This window comes from Musa acuminata, chromosome BXJ3-1 (assembly GCF_036884655.1).
Source record: "Musa acuminata AAA Group cultivar baxijiao chromosome BXJ3-1, Cavendish_Baxijiao_AAA, whole genome shotgun sequence".
NCBI lineage: Eukaryota > Viridiplantae > Streptophyta > Magnoliopsida > Zingiberales > Musaceae > Musa > Musa acuminata.
In genome coordinates this window covers 7,466,193-7,485,272 of record NC_088349.1, presented here as the reverse complement: position 1 = coordinate 7,485,272, position 19,080 = coordinate 7,466,193, and the positions used below count along the sequence as shown (strand labels likewise).

Genomic DNA, 19,080 nt, shown 5'->3' with positions numbered 1-19,080 from the left:
GGCCGGCCTGGCGGGTGCGGAAGGTCTCAGATCGAGTAGCCACCGGCTGCACCGACAGAGGGGCCGGCCGCTGCTGCAGCGGAAGGTGAGGGTGGGCTTCACCCCCATTGCGCTACGAGAAACTCCACCGGAAGAATCCTTCCCTCTCCAGATCTGTCGACCGACCCCTATTCTCTCTCCTTCGCGCTCCTCGCTCTCTTGAAATTTATAGAGAGAGGGACCGGCGGAAGAAGGCAGAAACGCTTCGGAGGAAGAAAAGTGTTTTAAAAAAATGATCGATTCGGAAGCAAAAGGCACGAAAGCGTTGCAGAAATTTGTTTGCATGGGCTCACTCCGCAACTTCGTTCCCTCTCAGCCATTTATTTCTTGAACCCATTTATTATTCTTTTCTTGGTTTATCAGCTTACATATCAAACCATTTCTAATAATGGATTTTAGCTTCATCAGATATGATACGGATGTGAGTTATATGTGTTGGATTAGATAAACCTTATCTAATCTTTAATAAGCTATTTTTAATACTATGATACAATTAGCTCTACACTTTGAAGTTAGTCCATTCGTTACGATCAGAAAAAGTTTATTGAGGGACTGCTCTGTTTAAATGTCATATTGATGTGGTATATTTATTATATATATATACATATACATTAAAATAGAGTTGATAGCAGAGCCGAATTATAATCCGTAACCAAATACTATATATATATATATATATATATATATGAATTATAATCCGTAACCAAATACATATATATATATATGTATATATATATATGTATGTATATATATATGTATTTGGTTATGGATTATAATTCATATATATATACATATACATATATATATATATACATATACATATATATACATATATATATATATATACATATATACATATACATACATATATATATACATATATATACATACATATACATATATATATATATATACATATACATATATATATATATATACATATATATATATATATACATATATATATATATGTATATATATATATATATATATATGTATATATATATATATATATATATATATATATATATATATATATATATATATATATATTTGGTTACGGATTATAATTCGGCTCTGCTATCAACTCTATTTTAACTATAGATAAATATTATATCACCAAAGACAAACTGTCATCCGGTCGGTCCTCACCATCCATCACGACCAGAGGGACGCACCGCCTTGTTTACGCTGTGTCGGTGGTCCAACGTTCGTTCGCCTCCCATCAACCGGTCAATTGGCCTCCCTCCCCCCCCCCCCCATCTCTCTCTCTCTCTCGCTCGTCTCTCGTAAGTGACGATTTCGAACTCGAACTCGAACTCCCCTATCGCTCAAATAGGCGGACGCTAATCGCCTTCTCGGCTTTGAGCCATCTCCTCTTTCCTTCTTCTTTCTGTTCGATTTCGAGCTCCGCAAAGCGATTCTGTTGTTATTTTATGATTCTTGATTCCCATGTGACGTCTGCTGGTTTCCGCGAGGCTGTTCGCCACGCGAATCTAGGGTTCCGCGGGTTCGCAACATCGCCAGAATCGTTGCTTTTGGTTCTCTTTCTCTTGGATTAGGGTTTAGATCGTGTAGTCGGAAACTTTAGCTTGTTTTGTTTCCCATCTTTGTTTTACCCCCTTTGCTGCAGAGTCGCGTCGATCTTGTGATCTTGAAGGTTGAAGTCGGAATTGATGAGTGGTTTTGTCGCCAAATGTGGTCTTCTTTTAATCTGATGAGAACACTCGTTGGATTTGCTAGCAGCCCATTGATTGGATAAGAGATGTGTTTGCTGGTCTAATTTTGGCTTGAATTATGCTCCGAATCGGTGAGAGCTCAAGTCGTTCTTCCTGATGAAGATAACTGAGCAGCTGTACTGGAGTCTCTTATCTTACTCCCTGCCCATTTGGGCCACGGCCATTGGTGGTGTCTCGATGCTTATCACACTCTTCCTTTCCATGTTCCTTCTGTTCCAACACCTTTCTGCATACAATAACCCGGAGGTGGTTCCAGTTCTTCTCTTGCTTGGTTTGATTAATAATGTGCTTGGAGTGCTTGTTCACTTGTAATCTTACTGTTGTTTGGACTACCTTCTTGCAGGAGCAGAAGTTTCTAGTTGGTGTGATCTTAATGGTCCCTTGCTATGCCATTGAATCCGTAAGTTCTTTTATCACTGGAAGATAGGTGAAATGTGGTGATCTTATTCTATGCCATTGACTTGGTAATTTTAGTGATTGCCCCGAATGATATGAGTTTTTGACTTGTATCTGTATCTTTCAACTTTACATACAACCAATTAGGAAGTAAGGTTTAACTTTTCAGACCAAGACAAACCACAAAAGTAAAGAAATGGCGTTTTCTTTTGAGTTCTACATAGTGCCTTTTCGTAATGGTGATGTTTCAATAGTGTCTATTTGGAACACTGCTGATTTCTTTTGTTGTTCTTAATGTAGTATGTGTCACTGGTGAATCCATCCATCAGCGTCGATTGTGAGATTCTGCGTGATTGTTATGAGGCCTTTGCCATGTATTGCTTTGGAAGATATCTCGTGGCTTGCCTGGGTATGCCTTTCACCTAGAGGAAACCCTAGTAGATGATCTGACTGTAATTCTTATTTTCTGAGAAAGATTATTGATGGGTGACTTCTCCTTCAATCTATGTTTTGGTTGTTCTCTTTCTTGGTAGCTATTGTATCCTTTTCCTTATGTTCACAATGACGTTTTGGGGCTTATGTGGCTAGAAGGTAGCATTTTCCCATGTTGCCTGATGGTTTCTTATTTGTTCTCTTAATAAGGCATCAACAATATGCTTTGTGATAGTGCTATTACTTTGCAACATTGCTGATCACTTTGTATTCATGCTTTGAATGGAACAAGAATTATTACTTTGCTAAGAGATCTTTAAACCATGTTGACAACTTATGACTTGTAATCTAACTTTTGATCTTTTTTTCTCTTGGTGTTTTTTTTTTCAAAAGTTAGAGTGGTGTTTAGCTCACAAATAGTCTGAAAAAAAATATTATGCTTGCTAATGTTGTAGGGTGGTGTTTGTCATTTCAACCATATATCTGTTCCATTTATTTTAGATTTCTATATTAGTGCAAACATTTGCACCACTTTAAGGTTCCTCCTATGCAATTTTACTAAGAGTCCAGGTTCATGGAAAAATTTTCTTTTCTTGCAAGGGTGAGGCTATGTACAATGACTCTCCCCAGATCATGCATTATCACGTGCTTTGTGCACTGAGCTGGCTTCTAGTAGACATATTCCTCCTATTATTACTAGGTTTCAATTCTTTTTTGTTGTTCTTTCATGTATGAATCTTTTGTGAGTCATAATATTGCAGTTGATACATGTATGATGGATCTCAAGACCATATCAATTATTGAATTTGAAAATTGAAGCTTTAACCTATGTAGTTCTGTTTCCATGTTTCAATAATTTTTCTGGTTTTTTCATAGTCTATGATGGTGCATTTTATCTTGTGAAGCAGTTAGTCCATCATCCAGCATTCTTTTGCACCTAATACTTTACAATAGGGGGCTTTTAGTCATATGCATGGATCGAGTCCGTGTGTTACCTTTGATGTACTTTCTGTTCTTGTATGCAGTCTATGTACTGTCATGCATCTTCATGACATCCTCAACTAACGTATGCAAGGTTTTTGAGGCTGCCCTAATTTTGGATGAGTACAAATCTTGTTTTCAGTTTTATCCAAGAGATACTAGCACACCAGGATATGATTGGCCTTAGGATAGTTTTTCTATACTGGCAGAAATTTTGTTATGGAGTCACATGTTGAGAACATCATTTATAACAAATGATAAAGAATTATAAGTTTGTACATCTCTAGATTCAGTTTTGTGGATGACAAGAACAATTGGCAACTGGTCACATGGTTATTCAGGTGACCAAATTTTTTTGTGGTCACCTTTATGCATTAAGATGGCCATATTAGTCGGTTACCACTATTTGCAAGTACAAAGTGGGTGCTTATATGTGGAGATTAACACTCAAGTTCAAGTAGCTATAGCGTTGTTACATATGTGAAATAGTGGAAACATGTAGGACTTGCCTAATCCTAATAGCATGATGAGAAACGTTTAGTTGTTCTGATATGAGCATGTACTGTATTTGCCTGATAGAGTTAGGTACAATTTCTGATTGCACTCCTCCTTCTGTAGGTGGGGAAGAGAGAACAATTGAATTTTTGAAGAGACAGGGTGCTGCAAGTTCGAACACACCCCTATCAAAGGACGCTTTTGAGAAGGGAGTAATAAAGCATCCTTTTCCAATGAATTACATTTTGAAGCCATGGAAATTGGGAGAGTGGTTTTACCAAATTATCAAGATTGGAATTGTGCAATATGTGAGCTTTTACCTGAAGAATGTTAGATCTTTCTGTATAATGGGCAAATTAATAGAATCTAATGTTGTCCTTCGTGTACAGATGATAATAAAGACTACAACTGCCATTTTAGCTGTATTTCTTGAAGCTTTTGGAGTATACTGTGATGGACAGTTTACATGGAGTTGTGGGTAAGTGAAACTGAGTTGATATGTTGTGAAAAATTAAAACAAGTGCAGTGTTAACTGTTATGTGTTTGAGAAAACTGAAGTAACATTTCTTTTAAAATCAAGTGGCATCTCTGTGTTAAAAATGCTTAGTCTTCATAATCTGGTTGACATAGAGTTAAAGTTCACATGCACCAAAGTTGTTAATTAATAATGTTGATTGGAGTTTAAGCATTGTATAACTTAAATAGGATATTCCTTATGTGCTATTTTCCCCCAATAAGCTATTACTGTGTTTCCTGTCCATAATGTTGATTGTCAGAACTAAGTATTTCATATTTATATTGTTTATTTCAGTTTTGTGCTCTTGGCTTGTGAAATATAAACTAAGAAAACTAGGAGGATAGAAAACTACATTCATGTCAAACTTTCAGGCATCCTGAACTTCTTTTATCAGAATTTCTTGGATAACTTCCAAACTAACAACCTCTGCCAGGAATGAGATAGAAAGGACCTTTGTTTTATTAAAATTGGTACTTCTAAATGGCAAACTTGTTTAGAGATGGATGCCTGTGGCTCTCAGTATTGCTGGAATGATTCATAAAGCTAATATTAGCAGCACTGTAGAACAATAGTTATTTTGTCTTGTCATTTTGGTGTTTAAAAGAGTATATCCTGAGATGGCACCTTTATCCAATAACAGTAGATTTTTCATGTTGCTTTTTTTTACTATGAGAAAATGTCTGATCCTCAATATGAAATTTTTTATAGCCTTCACCAATCAAAACAGTTTTTATACTGTCACAAAATCCATCATGTGTGTTACATGCCACTTGTCTCATTTTTTTGGATGCAACGTGACAAATTTTGGGTTTTACTTGATTATGTAGGTACCCTTACATGGCTGTTGTTCTCAATTTTAGTCAATCATGGGCATTATACTGTTTAGTCCAATTTTATGCAGCTACAAAGGATGAATTAGCACATATGAAACCACTCGCAAAATTCCTGATGTTTAAATCAATTGTCTTTCTAACATGGTGGCAAGATGTGGCAATCGCACTACTTTATAGTTGGGGTTTGTTCAAGAGCCCCATAGCTCAAAGTTTACATTTCAAATCAAGTATGCAGGACTTCATTATTTGTATAGAGGTAATTTTGTCATTTCCTTGATCTTAAATATGCATATAACATATGGGCTTTGCTATTATAGATTTTTTTAAAGGTATAATCTTTGTGGATATCCTTGAAATTGCATTGGGCTTGTATAATAATGTGCATTGTCGATGACATTGAATCTTCTTCTATTTTGGGTAAAGCTAATTATATATTGCCCCTTGTAATTAGCTATTTTTAACATCTCGGTTCAAAAATTATATTGAGATATTTATACTTACAAAAGTGAAACATTTAATCCCGTTGCTCCAACAAAATTTTTCTTTTTCTTAATTTTTAACTCTGTAAAATTATCTTTTTAACTCTGTATGGGGATTTCAATGTTTCACTTTCGTAACTCTTTCTTGATTTTTAACTCTGTAAAATTATCTTTTTAACTCTGTATGGGAATTTCAATGTTTCATTTTCGTAAGTATGGAGATCTCAATGTAACTTTTGAAGGTATAGGGATCGGGATGCTAAGGGTAGCTAATTACAAGGGGTAATTTGCAATTAGCCCTTTTGAGTATGTTAGAGAGAAAATTGTTATAGTTGTGCTTTTATTTTTTATTTGAATTAGTTGTTTAAGAAATGGAAAGAAGTTGATTGTTGATGAAAACGTGAAGTTGCTATGTGAATGTTTTGTGTTTTCTTTTCTGAAGATGTCTTGTTCTTTCAAGGAATCAGATACCTTTATGATTGCACTTATACTTTATTTTTCTGACGAAGTCCTGTGAAATTTCAGTACAATCAACTTGTAAAATATTTTTCTTTTTTATGCATATTTTGGAAGCCTGAATCAAATACTGAATCTCTAACAGATGCTTTTGTTCTTCCAGCACAGATGTGTGTTGCTTCCATTGTGCATCTCTATGTTTTCCCTGCCAAGCCATACAAGCTAATGGGCGATTTCTTTGCTGGAGGTGTATCAGTTCTTGGGGACTATGCATCTTTGGACTGCCCTTTAGACCCTGATGAGGTCAAGGACTGTGAACGACCTACAAAACTTAGACTTCCCCAACCTGGTGTTGGTGCCAAGAATGTAACACCTATTAGAGAAAGCGTTCGTGACGTTGTTCTTGGCGGAGGAGAATATGTACGTTGTAGTTCTCTCTCACTATTGCATCTCACCAACATTTTTCCTATCAAGGTTTACAATTCCAGATTGGACTCATTTCAGAAAACTTTTATCCAAGTGCTATGATCTACTAATAGAGAATCTATGTCAAACACATCAGTGTGTAGATTGTCCTCTTGTGGTCTGCATCTATACTTGAGAATTGGTGGTAATGGGTGTTACACGTCTGATATCTTTTCATTATAACGATGTAAAATGTGGGCTTTCAATGATGAAACATAATACTGATTTTTTTTTATTACATATCCCCTTTTTATTGCCAAGTAGTTACTTAAATGTTGATTATGCCATTCCTTTTGTGCAAGTTTCTCTTTCTTTTTCACGCCTGATGAAGCAGGAAATTGTGTGAATTTAGCCCCCATTTCCATGTTTTTACATCATTGATTTTAAGTAGTCCACTGCCATCATGTTGGGAGGGAAAACGCAAACATCTTTAGTGACATGATTCTTTGTGTTTTAACATTGTTGATAATCCTAATTTCTGGGCCATCACATACATCATACATTAAATCACATGATTTCTTTAGTCAGAGTTGAAGTTACACACTGTTGTTTTTATATCATTTACTACTGTAACTTGTCAATTGGTTAATCAATCAGATTACAAAGTGTACTGACAAGTCTTTTTTAGCCTGTGAGGAGAATCCTGATTAGTTGTGAATCCAAACATGTTTCAGATAAATTTTAATAATCCTCATCACAGAAAAAATCCTCAGGATAGTTTGGCTATCCTTATCTTTGATTAGAGTTGAAACAATATGATCAGGTAAGACAGCATCATAATTATGGTATTAATGCTGCTACTACCAAATTTGATTAAGGTAAAGTTGCCTTTTAATTTGGTTGGCATCACAATAACCTGAATCTATGGTTCAAGTATTAACCAGAAAAGAGGTATACATATTTAGAAAGTGTAAGCACAGATGGAGAATTTAGCTGCTTATATTAGTGTGTCCTACTTTTGATGCAGAAAACATTGTACGACCACAAATTGGTCTTCTTAATGAAGCTTGTGTTGTCTTTTGCAGATCGTGAATGATTTGAAGTTTACGGTCACCCACGCAGTCGAGCCCATGGAGAAGGGTTTGACACGATTCAACCAGAAGCTTCACAAGATATCTCAGAACATAAGAAAGCATGATAAGAAGCTAAGAACCAAAGATGATGGTTGCATAGGCTCATCTTCTCCTACTAGGCGAGTTCATGGAATTGATGACCCATTATTGGATGGAAGTATTAGCGACAGTGGCTCTAAAAGAGGAAGAAGACGTCGTTGGAAATCAGGATATACAAGCGCAGAAAGCGGGGGAGAGATTAGTGATCATGGTCATGGCCGGCATGAGATCCATGGACACAGGTGGATCACTCGGGACTGAGGACATCCTTTTACCAGTAAAGCACTACTGTATTTGGCCACCGACATCATTATGTGCTTGCAGAGATGTACAATGTTGGTTTCAGCGGCAAGCCTATGCATTTTTCTTGGCCTTGTGTGGAAGAAGTCAGGCAGTTTGCATTGCAGCGGTAAAAAGCCCATCTGCACTATTGGATATATTCTACTTATGATGAAGCAGGAAATATTGGTATTTGACAATACCTTTCCGTCAAATTTGTTATCTTCATGTATCGTCAATAGCCAAATGATCAAGATTTGAGAGCTGCTTTTCTATTACAAATCTTTTCTCCCCCCCCACCCCAACAAAAGAAGCTTTTTCATGGGCATTTTCATCCTCTCAATAAGATCAAGCGAACTAAATCTTTTGTTTGGTTGTCATTTATAAAAAACATTTGATGTGAATGATTATTATTGTTATTGTTATATTCATGTAAAAGATTCCTTGTGTATGTAAATCTGGGTGTCATAGTAGGTGTGCAGTATCTCCATTCGGCCTAAAAGTCGTAAAGGTACAAAATCTCCCTTTTGCCTTTACGGCTTCTCACCTTTTAGCCACTTCTTTCATGGCCTTTTAAATCATGCTTCTCAGGAATCATCAGTATCAATGATTTATACAAAGTCATAGCAATTTGGAACTTTTTATGCCCAGATGACAACTGAACTTGGAAAGTCAATAGATAATTTAGTGGAAATAATACTCTTTCCACTGACACTCGAAGTGATGATTATGCTTGTTGAAAGATCCCAAAATTCCACCATCTACGTAAGGAATCATCACTGTGCCTGTTAGATTCCTTTCCTAGGTTTGAATCATCTTCATGACAAACCCTTCTGTATCCATTCTCTCTTCGGTCTATTAGCTAATCTGGCATTTTATTAGATACCAACTTCCTGCTATATATCATTAAGACATCAGCTTTCTACAAAACCCAACAAATTAGATATTTCCTTTTTTCTTAAGCCAGTTGTTAATTAATATATTCTTAATCAGTTTAAGAATATATTAATTAGATGTGCCGTTGAAAGTGCGAAACATCAAATCATTTTATGAAACTTTATATACAAGTTTAGTATAGTATGGTAGTGTATCCGAACACATTGCCTACGTAACTAACTCATCTCGGATTGAGAGTTTAAAATCTCATTTGATAAATTTAAAATTTTCATCACCGAAAATGATGATGTATTTTGGGTTGAAAGTTTGAAATATCATTCATTTTATACAACTTTATATCTATCTAAAATACAAGTTTAGCATGATGGCGTGTTTATCTTAAAAGTAAAAGTGATGGCGTAAACATTTAGTCAGATTATAGATTATTGTTGTAAGATCATTTGATCGAATCCTGGTGCTTCTTATCTCTTTACTTCCAAAATAGATTAAAATTGAAATTCTACTTGCAGCAATCTCTGTAGATATTGATAGTTACACGTGAGACAGTGTGGAGACTTTGGAAGACTAAACAAGCAAATGTTGAACCATCGGACATCCAACAGGAAAAGGAACACCACCAATTCGGTGCGCGCTGGTTCCACAATCCCACATATTCGTTACTATGAATGCGTCAGAGAGCACTACACTTTTTGATTTGATGATGAACGCCCCCCGAACAATCAAAATTACAACATACAAAAACGTGACCACTCTTTACAAGCGCAGTGCTGCCATCCACGCATCATCATCATCATCATCAACTTGCTCGGTGTGGTTGGTGAGTGGCGACAGCGATGCCCGGCCCGCCATTCTCGTGCCACGGGTGCAGCGGCGAGCGACCGTGCACCGGAGTGTGGCCGCGGCTGCGAGCCACCGCCGGCTGCGAGGAGGCATCGCGCGCCTCCCTTGACCTCCCCTTTATTGCTTCGATGCGCTCGAGCGTCTCCACCACCACTTTCATGGACGGCCGGCTCTTGGGATCGCCAGCGAGGCAGCTCAGAGTGAGCTGAGCCGCCTGGAGCGCCCCCTTTGAGGAGTACTGCCCCTCCAGCCGCGGGTCCATCAGCCGCGCCAGCTTCCTCCTGTCAGCCAACATCGGCCTCGCCCAATCCACCAGGTTGTGCTGCCCGCTCGGGCGGTTGGTGTCCAGCGCCCGCTGCCCGGAGAGCATCTCCAGCAGCACAACCCCGAACCCATACACGTCGCTCTTCACGTACAGATGTCCTGCTCAACGCAACAAATCAATTCACCGAGGACCGACGACAAACACTTTGCAGGCCATAATGTGTAGAAATGCACAGTCATGATCGCGTCAATCCACAACGGTTAGATCAGAGGACAACTCGACACATACCTGTCGCAACATACTCTGGAGCAGCATAGCCGTAGGTGCCCATGACTCGGGTGGTGACGTGAGAGTCGCCGCCGGTCGGCCCGTGCTTCGCCAGGCCGAAGTCAGAGAGCTTGGCAATGTAGTTCTGGGAACAAGACAGAGAGTAGTGCAGGATTAGCTCACCGCGCCTCGAGGGGGGAGACATGGAGGTGTAAGTGATGACAGAAGCTTACGGCGTCGAGGAGGATGTTGGAGGCCTTGAAGTCTCGGTAGATGACTTGCTTATCCGAAGAATGCAAGAAGGCGAGGCCTCGAGCTGCTCCGATGGCTATCTTCAGCCGTATGCTCCAAGACAGTGGCTCGAACGCTGCCCCCCCTGCGGTGCCACAAGACCCAGCGAATAGTAAAAGGGAGCAGACCACCTCGAAGAGGAGTGAGTGCACAGAAAAAGCAGAGCACTTTTAGTGTCATGTCATTGGCGATAGAGACATTGAGGATCTCATTGCAGTGGATTGGTGCAAGAAAGGTGGCCACAGGTGACAGCATCAGTAGGGAGGACTCACTTCGGAAGAGGTGGTTCTCCAAGCTGCCCTTTGACATGTACTCGTAGACGAGAAGGAGCTCCTTATCCTCCCAGCAATATCCCATTAGCTTCACTAGGTTTGGATGTGACAGCCTTCCCAGGAAATTGACTTCAGACTGCAACCACAACCAACGACGAGTGCGCGCCAATTAGGTCACATAGCAGAATGACAACAAATGACCTCCATTTTCTCTTTGGAGGGAAAAGAAATTAAGTATAATGTAGAGAATTATTTGTTAGGATCAATTTTTGAATAATGTTTATTGAGTCTGTTTAGTCCAGTTGTTTATTGAATCGATTTGATTCAGTTAGAACCAAATAGAAGTTTATTTAATATTTATTTATTATTAGAGTTCAAGAAGTTTATTGACTATGGGTGGAACTCTATAAATAGGGATGCAACTTAATCTATGATAAATACTATTCTGTCTTTTGACAAACCCTAGGAGGTCAATCACCTCGAAGTGATCAAGGAGGGCCGATCCCCTCGAAACAATCAAGGAGGTCGATACCCTCGAAGTGATCATTATCATCCCCATTTCTCCCCTTTCGCCTTATCATTTGGTATTAGAGTGACGATAAGACTTTAGGGTCTTATCATTTGGTATCAGAGCATCCCCATTTGTTCCATTTCTTCTACGATCTTCCATTTCTTCTACGATAAGATCTTAGGGTCTTATCATTTGGTATTAGAGCGATGATAAGACTTTAGGATCTTATCATTATTATTATTATTATAAGATTTACATGGTTTGAAAAGTATAATTATAAAAACTTAAATCTAAATTCCTTTGAATTAATCCAGATTCGAAGAACTTTTATCATTCCTTATAGAATCACCAAAGAAAATTCCCACAACCAAGCTTATATATTTGAATAATTAAGTTTTAATTTTAAGTAATTAAAAAAAATTATACTTCGATTTTTATCTTCCAAACTAGTTTGGTTTTAAAAATCTAAATATACCTATCAACCCCAAACCCTTATAAAGTGTAACATTTTAGTTTAGTCTCACATGGAAAGTGAGCTAAGACTTAATCTTTGATCTAACGAATATATTATTATTAGTTTCAACTTAATAAATCAATTATCTCATCAGCATAAAAGAATTATTGAGAAAATACCACATCTAAAAGCTTATTTATTTTGCATAAAAGATAATATTTTAGTAGTTAAATTAACACATCTAATAATCGTCGTATGATATGAGATATTTCTCTAAAACTACCTATAGGCCAAAGAGATTATGTTATTGATATTGAGATGGATCCGGAATATCACTGTGTGAAACTATTACTGAAGTCTCACATGCACCATACTAAGATTTAATCAGAGTCAAATTAGGCTTTGATAACGATATCAAACCTAACTTTAACTTCAATATTTTGAGCCCTCCTTAAGCTTTAGCATTAATTATAAATCACTAGCATTAGCATCTCAAACTTGTGCTTTTCATATGTCAGCTATATGATTCAGAGCAATAACAAACAATCTGATGAGCTGTACATTCAGTAACAGTGAGAGGATTGCAAGGTTGGTTTTTTTTACTCTTGAGATCTATTGATCAGGTAAAACATAGAAAGCAAATTAAAGTCTATTATCATGTAAAATCCTGAGAAGGAAATGCTTTAGAAAGAGGAGAACGAGCAGCTACTCGAAAGCGAAAGAGGAGAGAACAAAAAAGAGTTGAGCACAGGGAGATCACCTGCCATTCCTCCAACCCTTGCATGCTTTCAGGGTTCAGCTTCTTCACGGCGACCACCATCCCCAGCCCGCTTTTAGCAGGGTTCAGCGTCTTCTCCTCCACCCATCCCTTGTACACTCGCCCGAACCCACCTTCTCCGAGAACAGTCTCCGGCTTGAACCCCCTCGTCGCGCTCCTCAGCTCCGCGAAGGTAAAGATGCGAAGGTTCGGCGCTTCCAGGATCCGGCCCTCGGGAAACACATCGTCGACGCTCACGCCGCTGCCCGTGGACTGCCCAAAGGTGCTGCTGCTGAGGCTTGACAGCTTCCCGGTCGTCCCCGTGCTGCTGCTCGTCTTCGATGCCAACCGTACTGCAACTCCACAGGACGAGGAACAAAATTGGGGGAATTGAAGCAGACGGGTAAATTTTGACGGAATCAAAAGAGATCTGCTTGGTCAAAATCAAAAGATTTGACTAGAAATTCTCGAGCCCCGGTTTGGACCGATGAACACGGAATCGTTCAAACCGTAGCAGAAGACCTTGAAAGAGGTAATGAAGATCGATCGCAATTGCATCAAAAGCAAGTAAATTGAAGAGGGCGAGAAGGGATTTTGATGACATGGGATTAGACCAGCCTACAAACCCTATCCGAAACACGCATAAAGATCGAAACTTCAAGCAATCTTGGCGAGATAAGAACAGGTACAATCTTGATTGATGATACAAGTACATAAAGAAGGGATCTTTGCTGTTTGATCTTGAGCTATAATACCTGGACTGGTATCTGCAGGGCTCGGAGATCTTGTAGAAGAAGACCCGATGCAGTTCCCCATGCCCTATGTTCACCTCCCCCCTTCCTTCGTCTCTCTATGTTTCTTCCTCTCCAATGACTTGGCTGCAGAGGATCGAGGGGCGATGTGAGGAGAGAGAGAGAGAGAGAGAGAGACAGAGAGGGGAAGAAGGAAGCCGAAGGCGGATGATTTATTTGCTCAGCTGTCCGGAGTTTGGAGTCTTCGTTTGACCAGTCGCCTCAAAAGTCAACAAGTCTAAGCCACCAATGGCGTGCAAAACAGCCACAGATTCCCCTCTGCCTTTTCCAATGCCATCAGCTTAGAAGAGAGGCGCATTTGGTTGACGCCAAATGTACTTGGCATTCATATGATGGATTTTAATGACCAAATTTTGCTGTCCTCATGCCATCCATTTAGCATCAAATTGAACGTCAACATAAAGTTGACACGTCTATATATATATGGAAAAATCAAATTAATAATAAAATATAGTTGTTAATGTCAAATTTGAATCAATGTAATGTATTAAAACTGATCCAAACTGGCCTCCATGGACATACTTGGATGTCTACTATGATGATAGAGGTGATTTACTATATATATCATGGATAATTGGGTACATTTCCTTCAACTTGGGATAGTACAAGACATGTTGCATCATGTGGTATCGGCTCCAATTGCTTAGTATGCAGGGAAAAAGTTACGACTCTAATTTCTTAGTTAGTCGCAACATAGACTATGGTTATAAGAGTTGGTCTGACAGTGGCGGATTAACAATATACAAATAAGCATGTTCAAATTATGACTCATTAAATACTGTTCATACACTTGTGAATCGACTATTTAGACTAACATATGAGTCCAAATTAAGCTCAGAGTGCGTTTTACAACGCATGCTTACAATAGCCTATAAAAATTGTCGTCAATGTCAGAGAGCATCTTAATGTCGCATTCATGATTTCTTACTACCTTTCTGCGATGAGTTCACCAAAACGACTGCTCATGGAAAGCATATATACATAATAAATTTCGATACACCATAATCATAGGCACATAATAAAGTTAATTTCCAATATACACATACGTAATAAGCATATGATGTTGCCAAATTAAATTAAAAATGTTAGGTAGATGGTACCTATTGGGCTCCCTTTGGTAGTCTCTGTCACTGTTCCTTTGCCATCTAGTGTCCAATTCTATGTCATCACAGATATGGACAAACAAGAAGTCAATATCGAACTTTGACTAAATATATGCCATACAATCGACTTAATCAAGAAATTAGTGCCTTTGCCTTTGCCAAAAAATAAGCATCGATGTTCTTTCAAAATATAATGACTAGAAGAACGAGTGATAACAATGATCCACGACAATGATCCATGTAAAAGAGCTGCATAACTTAATAACATCATACTTTATAATCCATGAGTGTCTAATTTAAATCATCCCTGTAGCAATCTCTTCCAAGCAATTTCATGCTTACAAATTGGGAAAAATAATAGATGTTGATTTCTGTTTTTTTTCCTGTTTTACATCAGATACCACCTAAAGAAGTGGATCATCACAAAGATGAAAGGATAATAGATGCACAAGATATCATTGTGAGCCTTCAAACTCTCAAACTAAGACAAAAGGATTAAGGATCCCAAGACATATCAACATACTAGCTGTTAAGTGTAGGTTTGACTATCTGCAGTGATCTCTTCTACTATCTTCCACAAGGGACTTCTATTTACGGATCCACAGCTTCACAACATTGAGTCTTCATTGATGGAATTTTTTTCTTCGTTGAAAATAGAGGATGCAAATGCACAGCCTGTAGATCTGTCTCAATCTGTTCATCAATTTAATGGTCCCATGAGGTCAACAATGTGAAGGACATGTAGATTTAATGGACTACAAAACCCCCTTCTATAAGTCATAAAAATAAACTATCTTTAGAGAATCTAAATATGAAGACAATATCATCTTAATGGATACTCCATAGATTAGCATTCAAGCCTGTTGTAATACATGGATCCATATGCTTCACATGGCAACAAGTCTACCTTTGTAGAACATGACTTCATCGAAGTCAAAAACCAATTAATTGCCGTAGCTTTGGTATGTCATGTAGTTGATGTCTTCCACAATCATCTTTCTTTTGCTATTTGGGATGAGCATAGCTACAAAATCATTTAACTGACAGCAACCAGAATGGCTGGATGTTCTTTTTCTTGCATCTTTGAATCAAATTCTGCTAACATCAAGGTGTCTTGTCTTAAAGGCTATATAAGTGTGTACGTTTCTTGCAATAGCTATAGTTCAAAGTAGTGCTTCATCTCATGCATGTCACTTGTTGCAATCATCACCTAGAAAGGGAGCTAATAATAACTCTAAGAATCATGCCTAATTACACATGATCTAATTTTTTAGTTACAGAATACCAACGACCAGATTTTCACTGAATCAAGCTAATCTCTGTTCAAATACAGCTCAGAAGCCACCACCTAAAAAAAAAAAAGAACATAGATCTTCATGCACCAAGGCGATTGTTACACAAGCAAAGTCAATAATCTTTTAGAACTTAGAAAGCAAGTAATTCTGTCTATCAGATGTGCCAGGAGAGAGATTAAAGGTCCTTCCAGTAAGTGTGATGTCAAAAATTCATATTCAACAATCACTGATGGGGAGATGAGGTGCCTTGAACTAAATAGGGAGGTAATCAAGGGGCCAACCTGGGATCTGAATGCTAGCATTTGCTTTTGTGGAATAATACATAGTGATCAGTAGTGGACTATCTGGATTAAGTTTTGCATGCCATCTGAAAGAAATTTGCATTCACCTCCACCTGATACTATAATATGATGTAAAGATAGAAATTATCTCTACGAACAGTACAAATTTGGAGTGGCTCAAGGAGGAATATGATTAACAAAAATTAGTAGTATGATCGTGAAATCTCTCATTGGCTATAGTATATGGTTGATATGAAAGGTCAAAAATGATCAAGCTTTCAATGGAAGTAGGACAAGTTCGTCCTCCACAGAGTATAAAGCTGTGTCTTACATTATGAACAGCATATTAATGCAAGGATTTGAAAGTATTTAGGAAAAGATATGTCATAATTCACTTTGATGGAAGAAGCCAAAGGATAGATGGTGCAAACTCAACTTGGACAGGGCATTCAACAAGTGAAGCAAAGATAGAGAATCCAAATTTGTACTAAGATCAAACAATGGGAAATGCATTTTGGCATGATGCAAATACATATTCAAGATAATTTCCTTGTATAAATCATGATCGTCAAAGAAAGGATCGTATATGCTCTGCACAAAGGCATGCAGAACCTTATGACTGAATTTTATGCTGAAATACTTCTAAAATCTTAAACAAAGTGAAAACACTCCATAGTTTCTTATTAATAGCATCAGGAATTTTTTAAAATTTTCTTGAGAAGTTTCGCAAATGATAAATAAATTTCTCATGTTTGTAGAGAAATGAACAGAAGAGCTCACTGGTTAGCAACATTTGCTAAAATAATAGGATTTGGAGGGATGAATGACCTTCAATTAGCACTCTTTTCTGTGTTCTGATGAGCAGAACATGGTTTGTACTAGAATGTTAAAGTTATATAATCATAATTATGAAATAAACGAGATGCTAAGTTAGAGTATACATGGCTAGCCTAATCACATTGAGAAGAGAACATCTTCAAATTTGTGATCTGAGGAGAACATGAAAGCAACTTAAGACTGAGAGGAACCAACAAGAAATTCTCTAACCTCATGCAGAAGCATCTGATTCCATCTCCGAAAGCAGAGACAATGTCCTCTCATCCAACCTCAATCCAGTCATCTCTGCTTCTTTACGCACCTGCCTGCACTTAGCCAACCTCCCTGAAGCTGCATAAACCTTGATCATGTCATGGTAGATGTCGCAGGTGGGAGAGAAGCCAGCATCCTTCAACTTTGAAAAGTACCGAGCGGTTCTCGCTAGATCATTCATAGCAACCAGTAGCCGGATCATTACCCTGTAAGCTGGGAGATCCAGGAGGCAGCCTGAGCTCTCCATCTCCCACACCAAAGCCAGAGCTTCCCGGTGCTTCTTCTCACAGTATCTGCTGTGTATGACCGTCGTGTACATCACCACAGTGGGATTCCTTCCGCTCTGCTTGTACCAGCTGAACAGATTCTCCACGGCTTCGAACCTCCCAAGCTTGATGCAGACCTTCATTATGGCTGTGCAGTCCTGCGGCTCCAGATCAAAGTCGTCTCTCTCGCCGAGCTCGTCCAGCACTGCCGACGCGAGCCTGTAGCCATCCGGAGTCTTGCCAGCCTCCGCGATCAGCTTCGCGTAGATGCTCGGGTCGAGTGTTCGTTTGTTGTCCTTGGCGAATAGCAGGATCTTGCGCGCGCGGTGCAGGCGTCCCGCTCTCAGGAAACCCCTGGCCATGGCTTCGATCACGGTGCGACTGGCGGAGTTGAGATATTTGCCCATCTCCGACTCCATTCGCAGCTGGCCGCATCTGGCCAAGACTTCGACCGTCGAAGCAAGGGTTCGATCGTCGGGGAACAGCGAAGGCTGCTTCTGCGCCCAGCACAGGGTCTGCAGGGCTCGCTCGGGGAGGCCCATGTGACCCAGTTCTCGAATCGTCATCGAAAGAGAGCCCTTCCGAAGGAACCTAGTCCACCGGTCGAGCACCTCGCAGGCGTCGCTGTCGGCGGGAAGAGCCGCGATCTCCCTAGCGATGCCGATGAGAGCTTCCGGATTCTTGTGCACCCGATCGGCGAAAGATGACCGCGGCGCCAGCACGGAGCGGGAGGCTGACCGGACGTGACGCTTTAGCGTTGGAACCCTCGAGGGACGGATCTCGTAAGGCGGGGGGAGCGGCAGCGGCCGCTCTTTCACGGGCTTCGGGGCCTTCTGCAGCATCGGCCGTTCGAAGAGGGCGGAGATTGCCTCAAGCTCTTCGGGGCTCCACTCCGCATTGTCCACGGACAATTCTGCCGTGTGTTTCTCGTCCCCATCCCGAACGTCGTCGAGTGGCCGAGCACCGCCATCGACCATCTCGGATGGCAACCGGGAGGTTCCTGGGTCAGGCGGCAGCTTGGCGCGGCGTGGGTAGCGGGGGGTCCCGTGCAGCTTCCGCCGGGAAGGAGATGCGCTCGGACGGAACTGAGCAAGAAGACGGAAAGGGATAATTCCATGGCTCAGTCGGAGCTTATGCCCGTGGATATCCAGCGTTGTCGAACGAACACGAGAGGAAGCTGCAACCAAGCATTCCATCTCACCAATGAGGGATCTCAGAGAGGGATTTCTCCGAGCAATTCGTGCGCAAGTGATACCGTCAATCGGGCACAAACCCTACCCAATCGGGGCGATCACACAACTGTCGGCAACACGCACTCGACCGGCCACCAAAAGACGACACCACTTTGTACATGGGGAGACTTCAGCGCATAATACCACCACGCAACGCATAAGCGCCGAGCCAACTGCGACCAATCTTAACGCACAACAACCGAACCCCTAAATAAAACACTGTCG

The 19,080-nt window shown here is 39.8% G+C and overlaps 3 protein-coding genes across 12 annotated transcripts; 1 reads left to right on the top strand and 2 right to left on the bottom strand.

The window, feature by feature from the left end:
* The first annotated feature begins 1,289 nt into the window (after positions 1 to 1,289).
* On the top strand, positions 1,290 to 8,680 carry LOC135584189 (protein LAZ1-like). Of its 3 annotated transcripts, none has more exons than XM_065137500.1 (9): positions 1,294 to 1,549; positions 1,673 to 2,024; positions 2,122 to 2,178; positions 2,475 to 2,583; positions 4,206 to 4,390; positions 4,472 to 4,560; positions 5,427 to 5,688; positions 6,536 to 6,787; positions 7,858 to 8,680. In XM_065137500.1, exons 2-9 carry the CDS (start codon positions 1,875 to 1,877, stop codon positions 8,203 to 8,205), a joined length of 1,452 nt encoding a protein of 483 aa, XP_064993572.1. In that variant the 5' UTR covers positions 1,294 to 1,549; positions 1,673 to 1,874; the 3' UTR covers positions 8,206 to 8,680. The 3 variants fall into 3 exon arrangements, with proteins under 3 accessions (XP_064993574.1, XP_064993572.1, XP_064993573.1); XM_065137501.1 differs by having other exon boundaries at positions 1,312 to 1,328; XM_065137502.1 differs by lacking the exon at positions 7,858 to 8,680 and having other exon boundaries at positions 1,290 to 2,024; positions 6,531 to 6,735.
* A 992-nt stretch (positions 8,681 to 9,672) lies between these two features.
* Positions 9,673 to 13,827, bottom strand: LOC103982635 (probable serine/threonine-protein kinase PIX13). Its single transcript, XM_009399622.3, has 6 exons — positions 13,533 to 13,827; positions 12,781 to 13,130; positions 11,056 to 11,191; positions 10,726 to 10,868; positions 10,514 to 10,637; positions 9,673 to 10,383 (listed from the first exon to the last, which is right to left on the bottom strand). The coding sequence occupies exons 1-6, from the start codon at positions 13,591 to 13,593 to the stop codon at positions 9,917 to 9,919; spliced, it is 1,281 nt and encodes a 426-aa protein (XP_009397897.2). The 5' UTR covers positions 13,594 to 13,827; the 3' UTR covers positions 9,673 to 9,916.
* Positions 13,828 to 14,479: 652 nt separating this feature from the next.
* LOC135584181 (pentatricopeptide repeat-containing protein At2g01860-like) lies at positions 14,480 to 18,981 on the bottom strand. 8 transcript variants are annotated; one of them, XR_010493047.1, is made up of 3 exons: positions 17,563 to 18,981; positions 17,316 to 17,435; positions 14,480 to 14,747 (listed from the first exon to the last, which is right to left on the bottom strand). XR_010493047.1 is itself a non-coding variant. In XM_065135819.1 (2 exons), the coding sequence occupies exon 1, from the start codon at positions 18,817 to 18,819 to the stop codon at positions 17,317 to 17,319; it is 1,503 nt and encodes a 500-aa protein (XP_064991891.1). In that variant the 5' UTR covers positions 18,820 to 18,981; the 3' UTR covers positions 14,480 to 14,747; position 17,316. The 8 variants fall into 8 exon arrangements, 4 of the variants coding, with proteins under 4 accessions (XP_064991891.1, XP_064991890.1, XP_064991893.1 ...); XR_010493045.1 differs by lacking the exon at positions 14,480 to 14,747 and adding an exon at positions 14,932 to 15,385; XR_010493049.1 differs by lacking the exon at positions 14,480 to 14,747 and adding an exon at positions 15,410 to 15,787.
* Positions 18,982 to 19,080: the final 99 nt, after the last annotated feature.